This window comes from Trachinotus anak, unplaced genomic scaffold (genome assembly GCF_046630095.1).
Source record: "Trachinotus anak isolate AG129_WGS33_773 ecotype Australia unplaced genomic scaffold, CSIRO_AGI_Tana_v1 ptg000012l, whole genome shotgun sequence".
NCBI lineage: Eukaryota > Metazoa > Chordata > Actinopteri > Carangiformes > Carangidae > Trachinotus > Trachinotus anak.
In genome coordinates this window covers 3,263,384-3,287,814 of record NW_027273863.1, presented here as the reverse complement: position 1 = coordinate 3,287,814, position 24,431 = coordinate 3,263,384, and the positions used below count along the sequence as shown (strand labels likewise).

Genomic DNA, 24,431 nt, shown 5'->3' with positions numbered 1-24,431 from the left:
TTTTTCAGTGATAGCATCTTCCCTCCAGTCTGGACTAACTGAACCTTTGTTTATGTAGACATCCAGCATCATCTCCAGCTCATCTGCTCTGCAATCCCACACCAAGTCTCGCCACTCATCCTCCTCACCAGAGAAAACCACACAGAAGCAGGCCAGCCAGGTAATGAACTGTGAGGTGAGAGGGAGTCACTGTGATGCTGCACCACATGGTGACTGGGTTCATGTTCTTCAGAGAGCAGTTTAATGACCTGTAACCTCCTGTTGTCAGTGTCAGTACATTCAGATAGTGAGTTAACCTCCTGTCAATGATGATCATCATGTAACTCACAACTTCAACTAACAAACTCCTGAATGTCCGACCTCATACCAAACTAGACCAAATGAAGTGTGGATAGACTGAGTGTGAAGACTGCCTGATAAACAGATGGGAGAGAACCTCCTTCAGCTCTCTGCAGAAACATTTCAGTGTCATGTCCAATAATTCAACATCAACATTTTGTTTTGGTGAATTTATTGTTTGAAGTGAGTCTAAATGAGTGTGGTGCACATCTGTCTTTAATCTGTGAGGACTGTTTACTCTCACATCTAGACCAGACCATACTAGACCAGACCAGACCGGTCTGGTGTGGTGTGACAAACCCAGCTGATGATTGTAGACTCTGACAGATTAAACTCCAACAGTAAAAGTCACATAAATAATAACACGACAACTGAAGCAGGTACATGTAAAAAGGGGTAACTATAGAAACCAGATTCAAGCTGAAACAGACCTCAGGGTCCTTCAGGATCAGGTCTGCAAAGGGACTGCCACAGCAGAGGAACAGGTGTGTGTGTGGTTGTCCTGTCACTGTGTTGTGTGTTGTTGACTTGTCATGTGGTGTGTGTCTGCAGTTGACAGTAGAGCAGACAGTAACTGTTGTTGTGTTGTTGTTGTGTTGCCTCTAAGATCCCAGCCTTGTACTGTAGCTCTGGGAAACACCCGTTCTCCTCTGTGTTCACTGCTCACACCTCCTCCTCCTCTTCTGGGAAACGCCCTCTTCTGTATTCTTCTTCAAACATCTCCACGTCTCCTTCCCGTTGGTCTTCTCCGTCCTCCGCCCGGCGCTCCAGGCGAGAGGCTTCCTTGTGTCCTTCTTCCTCCTCCTCCTTGTTGAAGAGCTCCTCCTCACTTTCTCTGTGGGACTCCCCCTTTAGCGCTCCTCCCTTCATTTTCCTCCTCCCCTCCTCTTCACGTCTTTTAACCTGTCTCTGAATCTGAGTTGTCTCCTCCCTTTGTCTAGCCACGTGTCATCATCCCACGCTAACGCCAGCCCCGCCCACCAGATCGTCAAAGATCAAACTTCTAAAGTCTGAGACTCTTTCAGGACCACACACTATGTGAAGACCGTCACCATGCCGACCCTGGTGTTACTGACAGAGATGTGACTGTATCAGCAATGACTCACAAACACCAAAGACATGTTGAGGTTCATCCTCCTCTCAAGGCGAATCTTAATCTGTTATTGCAACTGTTTCATTTGTTCATTATCACAACACTGAGCTGAAATAAGTGCAGCTTGCCACGAGCTCCAGCAGGGGGTGCCATGACATCACGTCTGAGGTAAGGCCTGTTTGACCTGAATCAGTGAGTCTCAGTGAAGCAGAGGGGGAGCCACACAAACAGAATGTGGTCCAGGATGAGGCTCCACAGATCCAGTTCATAACATCAGGTGTCAGGTGTTTTTACTGCACTTCCTGTCTCAGGTTAAAGGTGGGCAGAGCACTGCAGGGAATCATGGGAGCTCATCACATGACAGAGTTGCAGGTTGTAGCAGTGACACAGGAGAGTGAGAAAGCTGTCAATCAAGCACAGTCACCTGCACAGCTGAGAGGAGCTCACCTGTGGGAGGGGTCACAGGTGTGGTGGGCAGCCCTGCCTCTTACCAGAAATCTTCATGTTGTTTGTGTTTGAAAATCAGCTGATTGGTTGGCCTCAGTATTGATCAGGCTGCAGTCACATGACACACACCAGCAGCAGGTAACCAGCCTCCCACACTTACTTGACCTGTTCTCCTGTCAGGTGACATGTTTTCCTTTGATGTCACAGTCCCACCTTTATCACCTTTAACAGCTCATCATCATCAATATTATTATTAATGTTTTTAAATTATTGTGTTTTTAATGAAGCCAACTTCACCTGAGCTGTGATGTCACAGGTCAGATAATACAGTCTAATGTGAATAGGGGGATCATAGGTATGTGTGTGTGTGCTGAAAACAATATATTTCTCTACTAAAGGTTGTGATTGTGTGTGTTGTGTAAATCTATCAGTGCTCAGTTGTTATGTATGGAAATAATTAATTAGATGTGTGTAACTTCTTTTATTAAAGCTGTTGGTTATTGTGTTTCCACTGATTGTATGAAGTGTGTGTGTGTGAAGGGTCTGAGGTGTGTGTGTGAAGTGTGTGTGTGTGTGTAATAATAATAATAATAATAATAATGATAAACAGATGACATCACTGGTGAGTTAAGATCAAACTTCATCAAGTTTCTTCATCAGATAAAAAACTGATTCTTAGAGAAACATCGAAATAAAATTAAACATCAAGTCCAACACCAACATCTGTCTGTCCAACATCTGCCTGTCCACTGTCCAATATCTATCTGTCCATCATCTGTCTGTCAAACATCTGTCTGTCCACTGTCCAACATCTGTCTGCCCAAAATCTGTCTGATGTTTACACTGCTGTAAATAACTGTGTTGTGGTTGTTAGATGTTTAATAAAGGGCTTCCACAGTCCTGAACAGCTTCACCTGTGACCCCCATCAGAGCCACTGACAGAGTCACACAACCTAACCAGAGAAGAAACTATGGACTAATGTGCCCAGTCAGGATCTGTGTGAACACAGGGAGCAGCTCAGTGAACCTGGACAGGTGGAGGTACCAGCAGCTGGTCCTGCTCTCCTCTTTGTCTGGTCTGGAACAAGTATTTTAATCTCCCTCTTTCTGAACATGCACTGAGCGCGGCCAGCCCTGTAATTGGCTAAATTATTAGTCATTAGTTCCATCATATGCTAATTAGTTCATATGTAAATTGCGGGGCCAGATGAGTCCCAGTCCCCGTATGTGTAATTAGTCTGTAATTCCTCTGCATCCTGTGAAACAGGCCAAACTGTGTCTGATGCAGTGAAGGGAGGTACTGAGGACTAATTAGAAATATGTCACATGAAGCATTAATTACATTAATTAATTATAACAGTTTCTGTGTCCTAATACTTTCTCCTTCCTTCTCCCCACAACTGGGCTGCGTCAGAGGAGGACATCACAAACCAACAAGGAGCTGCTGCTTAATCAAAGATGAGCCTCCTTATTTGCATTTCTAATTGGAATTAATTAGGATTGCCCAAATTGTGTGTGTGTGTGTGAGAGAGAGAGAGAGAGAGATGTTCTTGCTTATGTGGATTTCTTCATTCATCTGTTGATGCCATCATGAAAAGCACATGGGCAGCAGGAAGCAAGCACAACATCTGATCAGCTGCTGTGATCACCTCTGGTCAAGTTCATCAGAAGGCTGAACTGTAACTGTTACTGGGTTTGATGGACTAAACTTGTGTGCCTCCGGAATGAGAACCGCTGCAGAACCACGTACTGTTCCTCCAGTGTGAGAACCACTGCAGAACCATGTACTGTTCCTCCAGTATAAGAACTGCTGCAGATTTCAATTCAGTTTTATTTGTATATCACCAAATCATAATCTACATTATCTCTTTACAGGATCAGGTCAGACCTGAGTTTATTATTGACAGAAACCAACAGGTCCCACAAAGAGCAATGACAGGGGGGAGGAAAACCTCCAACAGAACCTGGGTCAGGGTGGGGGGGGTATGCCTCGACCAGTTGGGTTTAGAGGAGAGAGGGGAGAGAGAGAGAGAGAGAGACCAGAAACAGCTGTATATACTATAGGTGATGGTATTATCAATAATAATAGATTACAGTAGTAATAATAGTAATAATGAGAAGTGTCATTGTCTGAATCTGGACTCAGTTTCCCCCGCACTTCCTCTCTTTACATCCTGGATCTGCATCAGTCTCTGTGGTGTCACTGAGTTAGTGGATGAAGGGCTTTAACCTGAGGTTAGGTCTCCAGGGTTACAAACAAGGACATGGCATCTGATCCATGGGTTGATCTAAGCCTCTGATTGGACAGCTGGCTGCTCCTCACACTGAGTCAGGTCTCTATAGTCCCATGGTGCTCCACACTCTGAAGCTACCTCAGCCCCAGCCATAAAACTGAGGGTAACTAAGGGATAACTGAGGGTAATTAACTGAGGGGTAACTAACTGAGGGGGTAACTAACTAAGGGTAACTAAGTGAAGGGTAACTGAGGGTAACAAACGGAGGGGTAACTAACTGATTCTAACTGAACTAAATGAAAAATGCATCTGTCAGGTTGTGTTCAATGACATCGTCACAGTCTGACACACTGACATTCAGGTTTTTGCAGCTGGTCTCAATCTCTGCGTGAACCCGGCTCAGGTCTGACACTGCTGTGATCCTGGAGGAAACGGAAACCTCTCTGAGGCGGTCCAGGTCTGGCCTCCTCTGAGGTGGAGTTGTGGTTCTGGGACATTCAGGTAAACAGAGCGAGCGTCCCCTCTCATGTTTGTGTGAACAAGCAGACGCAGACACACATGGAATATGTAGCACATGACCTTGGCACAGGCTGTGTCTAATTCAGTCTGCTGTAGTTTTGAGGGCAGCACCGCAGGCGACGCTGCACACCCCTCCCACCCAGCACCCCCACCCCCACATGACCCCAGGCTATCTGTCTGACAGCCACCAATTAGGACTTCACCAGTAACTACCCCAGACCCTCATTAACAGTTAATTAAATCAAATCTATCAGGAATTATCTGCAGAAACCTGGGAGGAATACATTCAAGAAAACACTCCAGTGACAAGAAGCTTTTGTTCTCAAACGTCCTTTTCTCCAACATGGAGGAGGAGATTCCTGTGAACGCTGACTCCAGACTTCAGCCTTGTCTCACAGGCTAAGGACATCAGATGTTCACACTGCTTTTAGTCCACAACACCACCACAGAGACAAATGTACAGGTTTTATTCAAAGAGCAGCTGAAGCTTTGACACTTTCTATCAGAACAACAGGAAAAAGGTTAAAATCCTCCATCATGTAAATGTAAATTCACAAAAATAACATCCATTTATTGATTTATTCTCCAACAGGTAACAAAAGGCTACAAAATGTGTCTGATCTATGCACAGAAATAAAAACATAGAAAAGTCAGTGTGGCTGGACTGTACACAGAGGCCGCCTCCTCCTGCCGTTGATGCTTCATCATCAAGTGAACTTATATGTGTGACTGTCAAGGAAAGTGACTGTTTTCACTCACATCAGTGCAGCTCCAAATGTTTCCCACAGTAACACATCAATGTCACACACACACACCTCCGCAGTGCTCATCCAGGTGAACCACACCTGTGAACATTGACACCCTCGTGATGAGCTGGGCTCTGAGTCTCAGTCACATGACTAAACGCTGCAGCAGTGGTTTAGATGGGTGACCCACCTGTTCGTGGTCCTGTCTGAATGTGAGTAGGAAATAGTGATGCACCTGAGCTGAGCTCCGCTCCGCTCCACCCCACCATGTAAACCGGAAGTGAAGACACAGCTGTGTTAGACTGATCCCACTCTGCCTGACACACAACATGTCCTGTTTATTATCCTTTTCCTGTGTTGTGCTGCTTATGCATTTGAAAACAAAGACACCAATGTCACACAGGTCCGAGGTGAAGTGATAAAACCAGGTCTCCTGTGACGTGACAGAAAACTAACTGGTGAACTTCATCTTTCCAGCAGCTGTAAGTAAATGAACCCTTGATGATATCACCATGACAACACTGTAGTGCAGGAAGTAGAGGTATGGAAACAGACTGTAGGTCAGACGTTCATCCTACAGCAACATAATGAAGCACAACTTTAGAAAACCAGAACCAGTACAGTCCAAATCAAACCTTTGTTCATGTGTTTGTGATTATTGTGAGTCAGAGACTTCCTGTCAGTGTGATCTTTCCATGACATTACTTTGATTTCGTCTACTGTTGATGTGTGCTCACCTATAGACCAGAGGTTCAGTTTGGTTCTTCAGATCATTCAATCTGAATAAAATGATGGATCAAACATCAAAGAGCAGAGTCTCAGCTTTAATCTGAGCAGGGTTACGTCTTGGTTGCTTCTTAAAAAAACCTGTCATGAAGAGGAAAACCTCTTCATGACTTCACATTAAGTCATGACGCTCTCCAGGAAGTAGGCAACATGTCAGGAGCAAGAGAAGATGTCATGACCAGAACTTCTGACCCTGGTGAACCCCAGAAAGACTAGAATGCAGTCCACGGAAACACAAAGAAGACAGGTAGAGACAGGTAGAGAGAGAGGGAGAGGGGGAGAAAGAGAGAGACAGGTAGAGACAGATAGAGACAGGTACAGACAGAGAGAGACATAGAGAGGCAGACGACCATCACAGTCATGGACCAACAGCAGTCAGACCCAAAGGGACTAAAGATGCTGCCAATTTCCTCCATCATCCACCAAGACAACCCCAGGAGGAGGAACATGTCTGACATTTCAGACTGTGAATTCAACTGTGTTTGTGATAAACACAGTTGAATTCACAGTTGAATTCTGGTACAATGTTTCTATACTGGCATGAACCTGCTGAGACTCTTCAATGTTTGATCTGATCTCAGATTAAAGGAGCTGAAGCTCAGAGCCTGAGGACTGAATCCACCAGTCCGGTTCCAGTTCACCTCCAGACACACATGTAGTGACACATGTATTGTGAGGTCACACTGACCTTTGACGTCTGAGCACCAAATCAGGTCATCCCTGAGTCTGTGGTGTAAAATTTAAGTCAGACTCCCTCCAGGTGTTCCTGAGATGACCTGAGACCATGAATTGTCCAAAGACTCTGACTTTGTATCAGTGTCTTTATGAATCACATCTTTACAGTAACAGTGCAGAGAAATCACAAGTCACTGAGGCTGCTGATTTCAATGTTTCAGTCAGACCCCTTCGTCCTGAGCCGTCATTGGCTGTAAAGGATATGAGTCATAGTCGAGTTTCTGGGTGAGAACTCCGGTCAGGATGAACTCAGCGTTGTGGACATCTGGACAAAGAGACAACAGACGACATCTGAGACAAAAAAACACATCAACACAAGGTCTGCTGGAGCATCATGGTTTAAGGCCGGTTTACACTTCTGTGCAGTATCATCACAGAAGCAAAACCTACACTGCACCCTACGTCATACCCTACAACGTAAACTACAACGTACTCTACGATGTACCCTACTCTGCACCTTTCGATGTACCCTGTGCTATATCCTTCAACGTACCCTACTCTGAACCCTATGATGTACCCTATGCTATATCTTTCGATGTACCCTACTCTGAACCCTTCGATGTACCCTACTCTGTAATGAGTATTTATACTTGTGTGCTGTTGTGTCTGCGTCGCTCTGCAGTTACACCACCAGGTGCTGGTTGGTGGTAGGTTTCTACACCACTGTGTTGAGTTTCTTCCTGTGCTGACTCAGAGTGAGCGGATCATGATAGAGGTGGAGCTAAATGTTAAGAGACACAATTACTGAAATCACTGCAGGCATTGAAGTCGACGGTTATGACCACTGATCCCACTTAGGCCGGAGAAGGGTTCATGGATGAGACATGCTACAGAGCGAACCAAGTAGTCACAGTAGTTTTATGTCATTACAACTGTATGAGTACGGTAACATTTAACTACAGATGTCCCCATCAAGTCAGAGCTCAGTAGTCTCATACCAGGGTCTGCTGATACCCTAGGTCTGATTCATGGCCTGTGTTTACACAGCAGCAGATCATATACAATGTTGGTTTCATATGTTGTATCAGGTATATGTGACTGAGGAGTGACCAGTGACTGAGGAGTGACCCTATTGACTGAGGTGTAACTCAGAGTACAGTAGAGGAACAGTCGAGTTCAGTGAAGACAGGATCAGCTTTGTTATAGCTGATATTGATTGATTAAAATCTGCCCTGATATTGATCATCTCTACTTTCAGCTCCTTTATACAACTGCAATAGTCAGCACCTAAACATGAGGCAGACTGTGTGTGACTGCGTGTGTATCCTACCAATGTTTTTCAAGAAGTACTCTCTACAGAGGTGGAGGTCGTTGTCACAGGAAATTAAGATGATTTCTGGAAGGTTCTGCAACAAAAGACCAGGATGTAGTTAGACCTCTGTAGAAAAGAGTCAAGTAATCAAAAGTGTCTCAGTGTCTGCTGAAATGAACCTGACAGTGCAACATTCAAGAGTCCTGGTTTGTTTAAAGACCTTGTTCTGCTTATGCTCCATGATCTTCCTGTAGGAGGGCTGTTTGGCTAGCAGCTTTCCTCCAGCGCTCTCCAGGATGGACTTCATGGTGCTGAGGCTGGGGCAGATCCCGGGGGTGAGGTAGAAGTACTTCCCCTACATCACCCATCACAAGATACAGACAGACAGTGAGGGACAGGCACAAAATCATTCAACATTCACCACAGCTGTGTGAGCTCTCTCCAGTATTAAACCAGTCTACAAGAATAACATGGCCTGACTGTGTCCTTCCCTCTGCTTATTGCTCAGGTGGACCTGATCTCATGGTGTGAGGGTGTGGAGCTTGTGGTCTGACCTTGAAGAGTGGAGCACTGTGGGCTCTCTTCAGTGACTCCTCCAGACTGAAGCCAAACAACACCTCTGCCTCCGCATCCCTCAGACTGTAACTCTGCTCATCTGCAACACACAAAGATAAGTCACCATTGTAAGAAATAATTTTTCTATCAGTGAGGAAAAGTAGTCTACTCAAAAAATAACTTCAGTTCAACCTAATTCTTCTCAGAAGAACCTGAGTAACTGCTCCATATACTAAACCACCTTGGGTTGTTTCCTCCACAAACCAGTGGATTATCAGGAAATATGGTCACAGCCTGAGTTACAGTGTTGAATGATGGCTAAAACTTTGTCATGTCATAGTGAAGCTGACCTTTGACCTTTTGAATATAAAAGGTCATCATTTAATCATTTTAAAGTATAAGACATTTGTGTAATAATCAGTTTATATACTCTTGAGTTGAGGTCACAGTGACCTTTGACCACCAAATCCTAACCCTAACCCTAACCCTAACGTCTAAGTGAATGTTTGTGTCAGATGTTATGAAATTCCTGGGATGAGGTTGACCTGAGATCGTGATGCCTCCTCAACAGAGACACGAAAATAATAAATATCAAAAAGAACTGAAATCAAGGATTAATTTATTACACAGACACACACACACACAAACACACACACATACCCACAAACTTCTGGCTCCTCCAGCTCTCCTCCAGCCACTCTGGGCTAACAATGTGTTTGACCACAGACATGGCAGTGAGGAACTTGACGGTGCGGGTCACCTTACTGGCCACCAGGTGAGTAACCTTCTGACTGCTGTCTGCTACCTCACCACCTAAAGCATGTAACCTCTGCAGGGCAGAAGACAGAGGACATTCAGCAGCGGGAGAGCACAGTGGAGATGCTGATGTTATTTACATGAGGAAGCTGATTCTCTGTCATGTCCTTTAAATGATGTAAGTCTTAGGCCAATGTGGATCAAGGTGAGAGAAAAAGACTAGTAATAATCAGAGAGGGATCAGACCTTTGTGTAATGCTGGACCTGTGCAGGCTCGAAGCCTGTGAACAGGACTCGAGGAGTGGACTCTGGGGGCAGCTTCTTACTGGGGCACTGGATCTCCTCCAGTCTGCACACACACAGTTGTCACAACAATCATCATTACATCGTTTATCTGGACTCTAACAACCTGAACCCAGACCTGATGTACTGACCTGGCCTTCTTGTTTGCAGGCTGATTGGTAGAGTCAGAGATCTTCTGCTTCTGCAGCAGCTGGAGGCTCTACACACCACATAAACACAACAGAGATCAGTACAGTCTGTCATTATTATTTAAAAAGAGAGCAGCTATGTTACACTGATATTTGACCAACTTAATCTGAGTTCTGTTTTCTTCCAATAAATCAACATAAAGAAACTAATGTCGTGTTAATCCACACTGACTGAGAAACACTTCAATTACCATTTTGTTACAGGCATTACAACCACAACCAGTGTTTCCCCTACACACATACAGTATCATGAAGTCGCAGTTACACGAGTCTGCAGCTGGCTTTTAATTTGAAACTGAAGACACATGGTGACATGTAACTGAGGCGGGAAGGAGAGAGATCCTGGAGGGTCACTGCATCAGTGCACCATCACGACACCCATGACTAGCAGAGTCATGTTGCATAAAGTTTATTTCATTCACTTCACTTCCTCTGCCCTGGAGTTAGCCCACTGTGTGTGTGTGTGTGTGTGTGTGCGTGAGAGGCAGGGAGACAGAAACCACAGTTCAGAGCTACGTTTGCAGTGATGTCCCTTGCTCTGCATTGTCAGACACACTTTTTGGCTGACAGTCAAGTTATCTATGGATTATTAACATTTTCATAGTGACATCAATCAATCAGCCACTAGTTCATCGTCTCATTACACTTCAGCAGACTCACCGCCACAGCTTCAGGAGACACTTTGATCGGCGTTCTCCAGGCAGCTACAAAGAAATACAGACACCAAAGTCAGGACTGTTACATTTGCACACATTTGTACTTCTATCTTTGTGAGGACAGAATGCATTCCCTAGCCCCTTACCCTAACCTTAACCATCACAACTGAGTGCCTAACCCTAAACTAAACCTAATTCTAACCATAACTCTAAAACCAAGTCTTAACCCTCAAAATGGGATTTGAAGGTGTCTCAAAAAGTGAGGACTGTCCAAAATGTCCTAACTCTGTTAGTAAAATTTGGTCCTTACTATGTAGCAAGTACAAGGTACAAGGAGAGACTCACTCACTCACTCACTCTCACACACACACACACACACACACACACACACACACACACACACACACACACACACACACACACACAAAATCACCTGGAAATGACATCAGACTGCAGTGTAACCACACACACCTGTACACACATAAGACCAGTCAGTTATGGCTTCATGTTCTGGTTTCTTATAAAGGACATGTCCTGTTATCAGGCTCATCAGAGGCTGTTCTCCAGCCATCTTTTTAGTGTCTCATGTTTTTATCCTTATATCACATTGTGCAGTGCAAACTCTGTGTACCATGTGGGAGCTGAGACAAATTAGAATTATTATTAAAGTAGTGTAAGTCTGATGTCATCGTGTCAATCTTTTCATCAAATCATAATTATAGTAATGACCTGATAAAAATACAGCTACATTAATGATGAAAATCACACAGATGCGCATAACTACACATTTCGGTCTCTCATGTGTGTCTCTTCATGAAGTTAATTAATAGATAAATACTATTCATGGCTTTTTTAACTCATCCTCACTTCACTTTCAGTGCCTAAAATGTTTCCGCAGTCCACAGTACACAGGATAATACACAATGAGCTGTGCACACACTCCACCAAGAACACACCCCCAAAAGGACGTGTGTGATATCTTTTCTTTTTAGATATTTTCTTTCTTTGATCCTGTCACAATTTGCTCCCATTAGAATAAAAGTGAGTGCCCCACATAGATTAGCTGCCTGTTTTAATGATGCTTCACTCAGCTGTACTTACCCAGCAGATTCTGGACCAGCTGTGGGTTAGGCACCAGTGGTTCAGGGTGTGTGTAGACAGAGTATCTGCTGTGCTGAATCTGTCTCAGTGCTTCAAAGTTGCCCAGCAGTATATCACACAGCCACTGGGCGTTCACACAAGGAATCTTCCACTCCTTGGCCTTCTCATATTTAAGTCCACTGGGTCTGAGGAGAGATCAGCAGGAAAAACCACATCACCAACACTGAGCCTTCTGCAGAACAGTGGCAGAGAGCATTCAAGACTGATGGTCCTGATGTTTGATACACAACACACTTACAAGAGCTTTATCAGTGTCTGCGACACACAGACAGGGACTCTATTTAATGAGTGCAAACTGGTCCTTGTAGCCTAACTGTAGTCCAACTGTGGTCTAACACTAGTGTGACAGTAGTCCAACTCTAATCCAACTGTAGTCCTACTCTCATATGACTGTAGTCAGACTGTTCAAATCTGTGTCTCAGTGATGGTTGTCTCCAGCTGAATATTGAAGTTTTATTTTTTGTACCTCCAAGTTTCCAAAAGTAAGTGTGACCACCTTCTGCTGTAATCTCTTCTACAGGTGGAGACTGTAATTTCTGGATTTCACTCAGTAGCACACTTCATCATCAGTTCAGTTCACTTTAATCACAGTAGAAAAAGCCTGGTATTTATTACTTTCTACAAGCTCTACACATGATAAGAGCACTCCTTCAACTAACTCTTTGCAGATGAGGACTGTGTTACTGCGACACAGGTATCCAGTGTATCTGGAACCTGCCAGGTAGGCCATCAACTTCAGGTCATCCCTGTCGGCATCCACAAACCCTGTCACTGATATGATCTGAGGAGACAGCAAGAGAGAAAGAATCACAGGTAAGGTCAAAGAACAAGTCCGAAAACAGGTCAAAGAACAGGTTAGAGAACAGGCTGGAGAACAAGTCAGAACAGAGATGACAAACACATGTCACTGTCACATGGACCTACGTGCTGAGAGCAGGGTTTGGCTCCTGGAGGGAAGGCGAAGGGCAGATGTAACGTCCGATGAGGAGGAACCATCCTCTTCTTCTTCAGGACAGTGTTGAGCCAGTGGGCAGTTACACAGCGTTTCCCCTCTCTGAGAGCCTGGCAGAGACAACACCACACACATCAGGGAGTCTGGTTAAACTAAACCAAACCGTGGAGCAGAGTTATGACAGTCATCATGCTGTTCAGTAAACTGCTCTTTCTCCTGAAGCTGAACATTCAGCTCTCGCACACTCAGTCAGTGACTTCTCTTGTCAACATGTTCACGCTGTGACCTCTGAATTCTGTGCAATGACACCTGCTTCTTGAGAGTTTACAGTGTTCATATGTTTCTAACTGGTAATACTCACCATACACGTCCTTACCTGTACATACATGTTGCTGACTTGGCTCTCACACAGCAGGTGTGTGCAACGGCTGGTCACAGTGGAGTCAACAGCACCTCCACATGCCTGGATGACCTGAGGGAGGAGTTCAGTAAACATGAACCAATCAAAAACATCTGGTACCTTTGTTTTTATTGATCAATAACAGAGCCAACAAGAACATAAACTGCTGCTCATTTATCCCAGGACCTTCTACAGGGAGACTACTGAGTGACTAAGTGATTGAGTGACTGAGTGAATGAGTGACTAAGTGTTGACTGAGTGACTAAGTGTTGACTGAGTGACTTAGTGAATGAGTGACTGAGTGATGAGTCAATGTGTGACTGAGTGACAAACTGTGAATGACTGAGTGACTAAGTGTTGACTGAGTGACTGAGTGACTAAGTGACTCAGTGACTGTCGTACCCTCTTCCATGTGGCCAGCAGCTGTTTGTCAGCCATCTGTTCTGGGTAGTCAGCAATAGCAAAAACGCAGCCGAGCAAGAATCCATCCTGTGGGACTGACATTCAGAATAGATAGAAGTTAATCTACTGGTCTAACAGAGCCATTTCAAGAATTTTAATTTCAATAACTGAAGTTACATTCAAGGTGTGAGCTACATTCACAACTTGTCTTGTAATAAGACAAACAGATCTCTGACAGAGGAAGGATTCCACATTAAGGAAGTTAACTATAAAGAAGCATATTTCTCTCTTTTAGCTCTATGTGAACTACACCATCTGTCTGTTCATACTTCAAAGTATCTTTAATGGTGAAATTGACACAAGTGGAGCACTAACATTGTTCCACAGGATTTAAAGAAGCCAGTATGATGTGTATGGATGTAGGAAACATGTACAGGAAACATCCTTATCCCATGGTTCTAATGAACACATCAAATATAAAGTAAAAGTCAAAGGTGTAGTGTCACCGCTCTCCTTCTGTCCATAGGCATGCCCTTTAGTTCCCTCTCTGTCCCTGTCTCTCTATCCTTTTGAGGAGCTGGTAAAATGAAGACATCTGAATCATGAAATTAATTTCCATTCCTAATGAAGACAAGACCATAACTCTACAGAGCTTTTGCTCCTCCCCAAACGACCCCAGTTCCAAATATAAACACAAACACAGAGATCATGGTCAGTCCAACACACTGATACAGACTCAGAGTAAGGTTTCACTGTGGACCAGCAGAACACAGCACGGCCTGGTTGCACTCACTTTCTTGTCCCAGCTCGTGTCCGAACAGCTGGGAGATGTGAGGAGGCTGCTGCAGCTGAGGCTGCAGTGTCGTGGTCTGCTGCTGCAGGACCTGCTGGTTCTGATGCTGCAAAGTCTGCTGCTGCTGATTCTGCAGGTGCTGCTGCTGCTGCATCTGCTGCATGTGCTGCTGTTGTAGGAAATGCTGCTGCTGCTGCTGCTGCTGCTGCTGCTGTAGATGCTGTTGGTGCAATTGCTGTTGATTCTGTTGTTGCTGAAACATCTGCATACGTTGCTGCTGTTGGAACTGTTGGAGTTGCTGCTGCAGAGCTTGTTGCTGCTGCAGCTGCTGTAAACCAGGCCGTAGGAGCTGCTGGGGCCGCAGCTGCTGCTGGGAGAACGCATGCTGCTGCTGCTGCTGCTGCTGCTGCTGCTGCTGCTGCTGCTGCTGCTGCTGCTGCTGCGAAAACATCTGTTGGTGCATTTGCTGCTGTTGTTGCAGAAACTGTTGCTGCTGTTGGGGCAACTGTGGGAACCCTTGTTGCTGTGCAACCTGAGACTGCTGTTGTTGATGTTGCTGCTGTTGGTGATGTAGCTGCATCATCTGATGCTGCTGCTGGAGGTGCATCATGGGATGCTGCGGTTGCTGTGGTGACTGTTGATGCTGTTGCTGGGCAGCCTGGTGTGACTGTTGCTGTTGCAGTAATTGCTGCTGCTGCTCTGCTGTGAGGGGCTGGCCACCCAGTTTGGACTGACTGAACAGAGGAGGGTTGGTGCTGTTGGGGGTCTGAGTGTGGCTCTGATTAGGCTGCTGCTCCAATGGCTTTGACTGATTGGCTGTCAGATTCTGGATAATCTGCAACAGAGGACATAAAAAAACACTTAAAAACATGATCTGAGTGTCATCAGTCGTCCATATTCAGCAATTTAGTAGTATATTAGTTCTGACACATGGGTCTTGTTCTAAAAAACATGCAGGTTTTCTTACATGTGCTACGTTGGCAGGTCGATTGGCAGGCTGCATGTCGGAGTTGTTAGTGATGTTGCGAAGGGTTCTAGCAGCTGGACTCCAACCAGGGATTCCCTCTGGAACTGACAGACCTAAAAGACAGGAAGAGGTGAAAGCTTCAGCAGCAGGATACCGAGTTAGAAACAAGGAACACTTAACATCATGAAACCATTCACAATAAATGACATTTAGAGAAGTAAGATCATGCGTAAAAATTCAACCAATTTTGAAACTATGTGCCTTCTCTCTGAAGAATTTCACCCTGCAGACAAACTTCTGTGTGGACATTTGGTAAAACATTGTGTAAACTCAATAGACTGAACCATCCTGACACAGTCACTCAAAGTGTAAGTTACAGGAGGCCACTGGACGATGTCACTATTAATGATGGATGTTAACACAACTTTAATCAAGCAGCTCTACATTATAAGAATAAAGCCTGATGTTTCTGATACATACTTAAATTAAAACAATCCGTCAGTGTTGAAGGGAACTAAATTATTGTTACAACTTTTAACAAATTATCTCCAACTGAGATAATTTGAATCTCTTATTGGACGCTACAGATTATCTGACTCTTCCCACCGGAAGTCCCAGACACACTCTGAGTCTGGACTTCTGGCTTCTATGTGGCTGTCAACCCAGGTGGTGGTCCTGGGTCTCATTTTGAGACACGCCTACTGACAGACTATGTCGTGGTTTGATGTCTGAAAACAACCTGCACCAAGATTTTGGACCAAACGATCACAGTCACTGTGCCACTTGGACCCACAAATAAAAAACATCAAAATATGACAACAAGCACAGAGGCTGACATAACGTTGGTAGCACCATTTTTCAAAGGAGCTTCAGCCATCATTGCCTTAAGACCAGAGGTTATCACACGTCCTCTGAGCAGCTCTGTCTTGAGGACAGACTGGAGGAGGCAGACCGGAGCTAGCTGTTAGCATGCTAACTCCTGTACACTGACCAGAGCTAGCTGTTAGCGTGCTAACTCCAGTAGACAGACAAAAGCTAGCTGTTAACATGCTAACTCCAGTAGACGGACCAGAGCTAGCTGTTAGCATGCTAAATTCAGTAGATAGAGCAGAGCTAGCTGAGTCAAGAGTCAACATTGGTGTTTGTCTCTACCTCTGGAGACAGATGTTGGTGAGTAAAGGATGAAGTTTGATGCTGAACTCACAACGTTTCTTCCAGACTGGTGAGTAAACAGCTGCTAATGCTTATGTTAGCTATGTAGCTTACACATAGCTCCTCTAAATGAAGTTTATTTGAAAACTAGAAAATGGCCGAAGCTTGTTTTTTGCTTTATCTGGTGGATAGACAACATTTTCGTTGTATCACTACGACTCGAGCAGATCTTCATCACACCGTGTGACATACTTCAAACCTGAGACCAAGTCTGACTCAGACTGACACCAGCGGACCCTGACATGTCTCTGTTAGCACACAGGATGTGGTCCTGACATACTGACCCTGCTGTGTGCTGTGACTGATGGCGGCGGCAGCAGAGCGAGCCTCTGCAGGTATGGCTCCTCCGCTGCCAGGTGCAGGGGGCACAGTGGCACACAGGTTGATCAGTGCACTGCCTGTAGATGACACTGGGTCTTTGCTGCCGGGTGGCCCACCTCGCCGTCTGGCCGTGCCGGTGGGAATAGGAGGCGTCGGCGTGACAACTTCAGCTGGCGTCCAGTTGAGGTTGGTGCCCTCCTTCTCCGTGGAAGAGTCATCATCAGAGTCGTCAAACATGCGCTCGCTGCAGCGCTCAGGTTTGTGGGGCGATGTCGGAGACACAGAATTCAGTTTTTTGGGTCCTGGACGTCTGCGGGGGCTGGACTCCTCGCCTGACGAGCCACCGCTGGACAGCCGGGATCGCCGGGGGCTGTAGCTTCCATCTGATTGGGAGTGCTGGTCATATGACTCTGCTTCACTCTCCTCCTCTTCCTCAGGCTCCACGTACGTGAGTCTGGGGTGATAGAGCACCTCATCCTTCCTGCTTTTGTCTGGAAAAGAGGAAAAGAGTCACAGCTGATTTGTGTGATCAGAGAGACGAGTTAGAAACAAACATATACACCGCGTTCCAAATTATTACGCAAATTGTATTTAAGTGTCATAAAGATTACATTTTTTGTTGTTCAATTAAACTCATGGATGGTATTGTGTCGCAGGGCTCTTTGGATCACTGAAATCAATCTCAGACACCTGTGATGAGTTGGGCTCACCTGGCAGGTGAGCCCAATTAAGGAAAAACTACTTAAGAAGGGTGTTCCACATGATTAAGCAGACGACCATTTCCAAGCAATATGGGAAAGAAAAAGGATGTCTCTGCTGCCGAAAAGTGTGAAATAGTTCAATGCCTTGGACAAGGTATGAAAACCTTAGATATTTCACAAAAACTTAAGTGTGATCATCGTACTGTTAAGAGATTTGTGGCTGATTCAGAGCACACACGGGTTCGTGCAGATAAAGGCACAATGAGGAAGGTTTCTGCCAGACAAAAACATCGGATTAAGAGAGTAGCTGCTAAAATGCCATTACAAAGTAGCAAACAGATATTTGAAGCTGCTGGTGCCTCTGGAGTCCCACGTACATTAAGGTGTAGGATCCTCCAGAGGCTTGCAGTTATGCGTAAACCTTCTATTCGGCCACCCCTAACCAATGCTCACAAGCAGAAACAGCTGCAGTGGGCCCAGAAATACATGAAGACTAATTTTCAAACAGTCTTGTTCACTGATGAGTGCCGTGCAACCCTGGATGGTCCAGATGGATGGAGTAGTGGATGGTTGGTGGACGGCCACCATGTCCCAACAAGGCTGCGACATCAGCAAGGAGGTGGTGGAGTCATGTTTTGGGCCGGAATCATGGGGAGAGAGCTGGTCGGCCCCTTTAGGGTCCCTGAAGGTGTGAAAATGACCTCTGTAAAGTATGTCGAGTTTCTGACTGACCACTTTCTTCCATGGTACAAAAAGAAGAACCGTGCTTTCCGTAACAAAATCATCTTCATGCATGACAATGCGCCATCTCATGCTGCAAGGAATACCTCTGCATCATTGGCTGCTATGGGCATAAAAGGAGAGAAACTCATGGTGTGGCCCCCATCCTCCCCTGACCTCAACCCTATTGAGAACCTTGGAGCATCCTCAATCAAAAGATCTATGAGGGTGGGAGGCAGTTCACATCCAAACAGCAGCTCTGGGAGGCTATTCTGACATCCTGCGAAGAAATTCAAGCAGAAACTCTCCAAAAACTCACAAGGTCAATGGATGCAAGAATTGTGAAGCTGCTATCAAATAAGGGGTCCTATGTTAAAATGTAACTTGACCTGTTAAGATGTTTTTGATTGAAATAGCTTTTGATTTCAGTAAATATGACCTCCTAATGCTGCAAATTCAAAGAAATGAGCATTTTCAGTTCTTAACAACCTATAAAATGTTATAAAACTTGGTCGTGCGTAATAATTTGGAACAGTGCATTTTAAGTTTTTTATTTTTGAAAAATACTGTTATCATTGGGAGGTTTGTTTAATAACATTCGAATTCATTAAACGGTTGATGACTTGAAAATTATGCTGACTGTCATTTGCATCGACTATTTAGGAAAATCTGAGAAAAATATCATTTGCATAATAATTTGGGACACAGTGTACATTTATAACTGTCATTTTACCTTTGCTTGTTCGCACACCTTTAAAGTAAAGGATGATGGGTAATCTGCAGGCTAAAGTTTCTATCTGATTCTACACTTCAGGTCTAACAGAGGAATGATGACATGAACACCTGACAACACACAGGTGTGCTTCAGGTGAGTGTCTGCTGAATGTAACAGGTATCCTCCATGAAGCTACATTACTGTCATTTACAACCTTAATGGCTGTGATGTATGTATTTATACACACAGACAAATATACTGAACTAAACTGAAGTGGCTTTGAACAAACTTTATTCATCCTGTCAACCATAGACAGCCACAGAGTAATGACAATGAACACAGGCTCAGTGTTCCCATGTTCAACACCTCCAAACACATCACGTTACATTCACTGATTATTCAAACAGCTGACGCATTTATCAGCTGACCATTGATTTGAAGTATGACACTGATTCATCAATTAATCAATTATTGGACAGGAAATGAACTAGATGTTCTGGGGGTGCAGCTCAGTGAGGATTGGTTCTCTGACACTGCTCATACTTCACCCTGTCGCCAAGCACTTGCTCTTTGTGGGAACTGTTGGGTTTTTCTCTGTAACAAAGTAAGGCCTTGACCTTGCCCTGTAAAGTGCCTTGAGATAATGTATATTATGATTTGGCGTCTACCTTTGATTGAGAGTCTACCTTTAACAGAGTCTGTGATCCAGTCCAGGGTGACGATCTTGATACCAGGCTGTTTCAGGGCACACTCGAACTTGGCCTGGAGGGAAAATTAAACACCGCACAATCAGCTGTGACATCATCTCACTTCCTCTTCCTGTTCAGGAACAGCTAAGACACCTGAGTTAACATCACAAAAGTTTGAGTGAGACCAGCACTGATATTCAATAATTCACACACAGGCAACACACAGGTAAAATACAGGTAACACACTTACCCCCTTCGGTTCCTTCACCACTAAGTGTGTGACCTTCTTGTTGAGGTTAAGTTGACATTCTCCTCCATAAAAGGTGATGTAAGCCCAGAGGGCGTTGAGATCATCTGGAAGCTACACACACACACAGCAACACACATGCACACAAACACAGTTAGGATGCTGGGCTGGTCAGAGTCTTTAGAAAGAAAGAAAAAATACAGGTCCATAAAAAACTGACCTTGACTGTCTGGATGTGTCTCTTCAAATCTGATGATATGTATACACACACACACACACACACACACACACACACACACACACACACACACACACACACACACACACACACACACTTACCCTGGGAAGACAAGCTGTCACACCAAAGAATATCTGCCCTGACTCTGGGGAGAATCCAGTGACTCTGTGGTGCATTCAGGGTTAAGGATAAACACAACACAGTAAAAAGTAAAGCAGCTCCTAACTCCACATGTTCTGTGATGCTTAGGGCCAGTGAATCCTCTAGAAAACCAGCTGTAAACATGAAAAATCTGATGTGGTGGAGGAAGGATACGGTAACAGGTCTCCACAGCGAACTGACAGGATCACCCAGGATGGCTGGAAGACATGAAGGGAACAATGAGTTCATTCTTGTTTGACCGACATTCAAAATCAACATTAAGAAAACAAACATCACTGTAGATAGCCATCAGAACAAGTTCTGTTGGACATTTTAGGAAATGCGCTTATCTGTTATCAAGCTGTTTCCAGTCTTTGTGCTAAGCTAAGATAAGCTAAGCTAACTGGCTGCTGGATGAGATTCATATGTACCACACAGACATGAGAGCAGCAGGTTTAAACCCCACCCACCCACGAAAACATAATGCAGTAAGAGGTATTTAGAAAAGGCCACGCTTACGAGTTTTATGATGATAATTATACCTGATTTCAAAATAAAACAGAGGAAATGGTTTTAAAAAAAAAAACAAAATCTTTAAAAAAAGACTGACGTGAATTAAATATGGCACGACTCTTACCTTGACAACAGGCAGGTCAAAAACCTCTCTGGACTCGCCCACCTCAGGGTTGTCCCCGTCCTCTGCAATGATGTGAGTGGCCAGAGCATTGTAGGAAACCTCCTTCCCTTTTCCTGCTTTCAGCAGTTGCACCACCTGTAACATTAACAGAGCGGTCAGTCACACACCTCAAACAACAGTGCCAGACTCAACACTTCTCAGTGGTAAATGCATTTATACATCTTCACTCTACAGAGGTTCAGATGCCTCGGCATGCGGACTTGAAGAGCCAGGGTCCAAACCATCAACCTTCCGATAAGTAGATAACCTGCTCCTGAGCCACTGGACAAATACCATATAATATAAAATTCAAGAGATAAAAGGCAAACACATATGTTTAACCACTTGTAGGAGTCACTCTGATATCAGTTACACACCCTCACATTCAGCTAGTACGAGATAAAGTAACTGATGCTTCAGAGCAATTATTCAAAATACATGAGTCACAAGGAAAGAACATGATAACTGCAGCAGGTTCTCAAATGAGGGGCAGGGAGGAGTCACAGGATGTTTTAATGTACAGCTTTGAGACCAACTTCAAAATAACTTCAGCAAAGCTGCTCATGGTCTTGTGTGCTGAGTTAGGGTGTGGTCAGGTAGATGCCTCCTCCATCATTTCAATAACACATCTGTGTTCACTCGACACCTGTGCAAGGTCATCTCACAAAAAAGGGGGAACCTGGCTCAATCACATTTCATGCAAGATTATCCAGTTACACACAACATCATGCCATGCTGCTGTTTTTAATAACCATGAAGCAAACCTATCGATAAACCACCGTCACAGACAATATCTCCTGTGATAATTTAGTTAGCGGTGGTTGCATGTCTATCAGGCACATTGAGAAGTTTAGAGCCTATTGCGTGAATGGATTTGACAGGCTGCAGGACTGTAACGTGCTTAGTATTCAGAATAGTCCCCTTTATACCCTGATGTTTATCTTGTTTGCCCTGCATGGAGCTGCTGCTTTGTCACAGACACACACATCCTCACATTGTTCTTACTGAAGACATCAATTAATTAGCAAGCCTAGCAGGCCTAGCCAATATCTTCGAGGTGATCTCGTCAGACCCTTACCCTAAGGTTAGGGTTAGGTAACCCTAACATACTAAGAGGCAGGATAACTTCACAGTGAGAGATAAAAAGGAAAGGCAGTGAGAGTGGTCTTCAGCTGACAGTCAGGTGTGCTGATTAAAAAAAGAATAGTGAATATTTCACACAACCAGAACAGGATGTGATACATTAACATCGGGAACATACCTCCAAAAGCAGCTTGACGTTTCTACTGTTTATTTTCATGTTCTCCTTTCTCTTGAACAGTAACATGACGGCTGCCCTGTCACCTGACAACCATATTGTGCCCCATCCATTCTTGAAGTAATAAAAGTTATGGATGAACGGCTTCATGCATGAAACATGCAAAAACATCTCAAACAGGGACCTGGAGTCTCTATTTGGCAGGAAGTACAGCTCTGTGCCACAGGTCTTCAGTACAGACGACAGAAACAGCTGTCACACATGCGCAGTACGCGGCGCACTATTCAGCAGGATGCTGACAGTGACAGGTTGCTGCAGACTGAGTGTCTGATCGGTTATAAATTTACATTAACATGTTTCACCGCGCGCCACACCAGCGCAGAGGCGATGACAGCGCTGTGACTCACGGCTCAGAATAAAAATACATAGCAAACACCAGCAGATCACGAGCTTAGCAAGATACACCGCACCTTATGAGCTCCCAGCTGTACATCTGTGCTAATGCTAAAGTACAATGCTACGTAGCATCTGTACAACACATTTACAGTGTAGTGTAGTATCACAAACACAAAACTGTACAAGACACAAGACATGGACGCTACTAAACTTTAGTGTCAGCTCGCTGTTACTGGTCTAGTCAGCCATTTGGCTAGCTTGTTAGCTTCGCTTGCAGAACCTCATTCATATTGAATGGTGCTAGCTAGTTGACATGCTACATACTTAGCCACAAGAAGCTAACGTCCAGAGGCTCACCTTTTGGTCAATGTCCCCCACCACGTAAAATTTGACATCTTTAAAAAGTTCATGTGAAACCGCATTTTCCTCTTGAGACATGGCTGTCCATGAACGTCCCAGGATTCAACCCGAGGCTAAGAGGGGGAAGCGTCGGTGCTGCTGTCGCCACTTGAGAGCGAACCGTAGCCCGGACACTCCGGAGCGCCAAACCGCTGAGCGCGCCTTGGACCACAGCATTCTCCCAGACACGGGGGGGGGGGTCTGTTTGTCGATTACTATTGCCTAATCTCTTACTTCGTATTTTTTTGTCATCTAATGTGTTGTATCATCTAACGTGGCTCTGTATAAAGATGATTTGATCCAGAGTAATACTATAACAGACCTACAGGGACGGGAATGTGTAGTTATTTTTTCTGAGGGACGTGTACCCCCCTGTATTATGACAGTTGGTATTTTCGTCTAAACGTGTAGAACCCAGGTTATCTGGTCCAGACCAAAGACTGGTCCAGACAGTGAAGTGAGGATGTTTCATCACTTCATCATTTCATTGTGTCAATGTCATTATTTCATCATTACCTTTGTCATGGAGGTTGTGCTTTCTGCTTATTTGGATCGTTTAATTTGAACTTTTTTCTCTGGATTCTGGTGTATGTTGTTTGACTTTGGCCCTGGTGGAGGTCCTCGCTCTCAAGTTTTTTTTTAATTGTTTAATTATTTAAAGTGTCAATAATCAACTTTTTTGCTCTATTTTTTGGTTTTGAAGTAATGTTCCATCTCAGTGTGTGATTCAGTTGTTTACTACACCAGCCAGAAGAATATAGACCAGACCAAAACGAAAACGTGCTCAACACATTCACATTTAACATTAGCACATAGCAGGTCCAAGGTCTGGGAATGCAGAGGAGAGTCTTGCCCTGTTGAAGTCCCTTGGGATGAAGGAACCTCTGAGTCTGGAGTCTCATGGTAACAGAGTGGATGACATCATACGCGGTTGCCAGGCTAGAAGAGGTGTCCCCGTCAGTGGAGGCCTCAATCATACCTCAGTACAAATGCACACTTGGCTTGGAGGCCTGTGTGCCCTGCTGGTACCATGTAGCATAGGGGTCATGTGGACTGGTGTGGACATAAAGACACAGATGTCCACAAACACCTCACATTCACTGTCTGATGATGGAGCTTACATCGTGTTGTTCATGACAACAGAAGAGAGATCAGTCCCTGCTGTCTGGACCCAGCTCTCCTCCCATTTCGTGTCGTCCCTCTTCATCCTCTGTGTGTGCTCATGATCTCTGCAGGGTTCTGGTCTCTATGACAGCCCAGCCTCGGAACGATCAGCTGGTCCCTGGTGTAAACAGTGAGACTGTGGAGTTGCTGCACAATGGTAGCATGGCTGAATGAAAGATAATGATAAATAATGATAAAAAGATGATAAAAACCAGCCTCTGTCTGCCAGCATGTTCAGAGAGGTTCAGAAAGGTTCAGGTTCAGAGAGAT

The 24,431-nt window shown here is 44.7% G+C and overlaps 2 protein-coding genes across 2 annotated transcripts in view; one reads left to right on the top strand and one right to left on the bottom strand.

Annotated features, from left to right (window-relative positions):
* The window catches only part of LOC139629444 (sickle tail protein homolog), a 49,732-nt gene extending 48,407 nt beyond the window's left edge, over positions 1-1,325 (top strand). Inside the window, exons 23-24 of the mRNA XM_071492054.1 lie at positions 59-160; positions 1,281-1,325. Of these exons, the coding sequence (XP_071348155.1) occupies positions 59-160; positions 1,281-1,304 (126 nt within the window). The 3' untranslated portion in view covers positions 1,305-1,325. The remainder of the gene's footprint in view (positions 1-58; positions 161-1,280) is intronic.
* A 3,872-nt stretch (positions 1,326-5,197) lies between these two features.
* On the bottom strand, positions 5,198-23,162 carry paxip1 (PAX interacting (with transcription-activation domain) protein 1). Its single transcript, XM_071491440.1, has 23 exons — positions 22,956-23,162; positions 20,906-21,040; positions 20,443-20,486; positions 20,229-20,292; positions 19,893-20,003; positions 19,640-19,715; positions 16,781-17,308; positions 15,285-15,397; positions 14,318-15,152; positions 13,525-13,619; positions 13,099-13,194; positions 12,695-12,832; positions 12,430-12,551; positions 11,711-11,895; positions 10,614-10,657; positions 9,897-9,964; positions 9,709-9,811; positions 9,367-9,535; positions 8,706-8,806; positions 8,372-8,506; positions 8,170-8,245; positions 7,105-7,164; positions 5,198-5,356 (listed from the first exon to the last, which is right to left on the bottom strand). The coding sequence occupies exons 1-23, from the start codon at positions 23,034-23,036 to the stop codon at positions 5,340-5,342; spliced, it is 3,396 nt and encodes a 1,131-aa protein (XP_071347541.1). The 5' UTR covers positions 23,037-23,162; the 3' UTR covers positions 5,198-5,339.
* Positions 23,163-24,431: the final 1,269 nt, after the last annotated feature.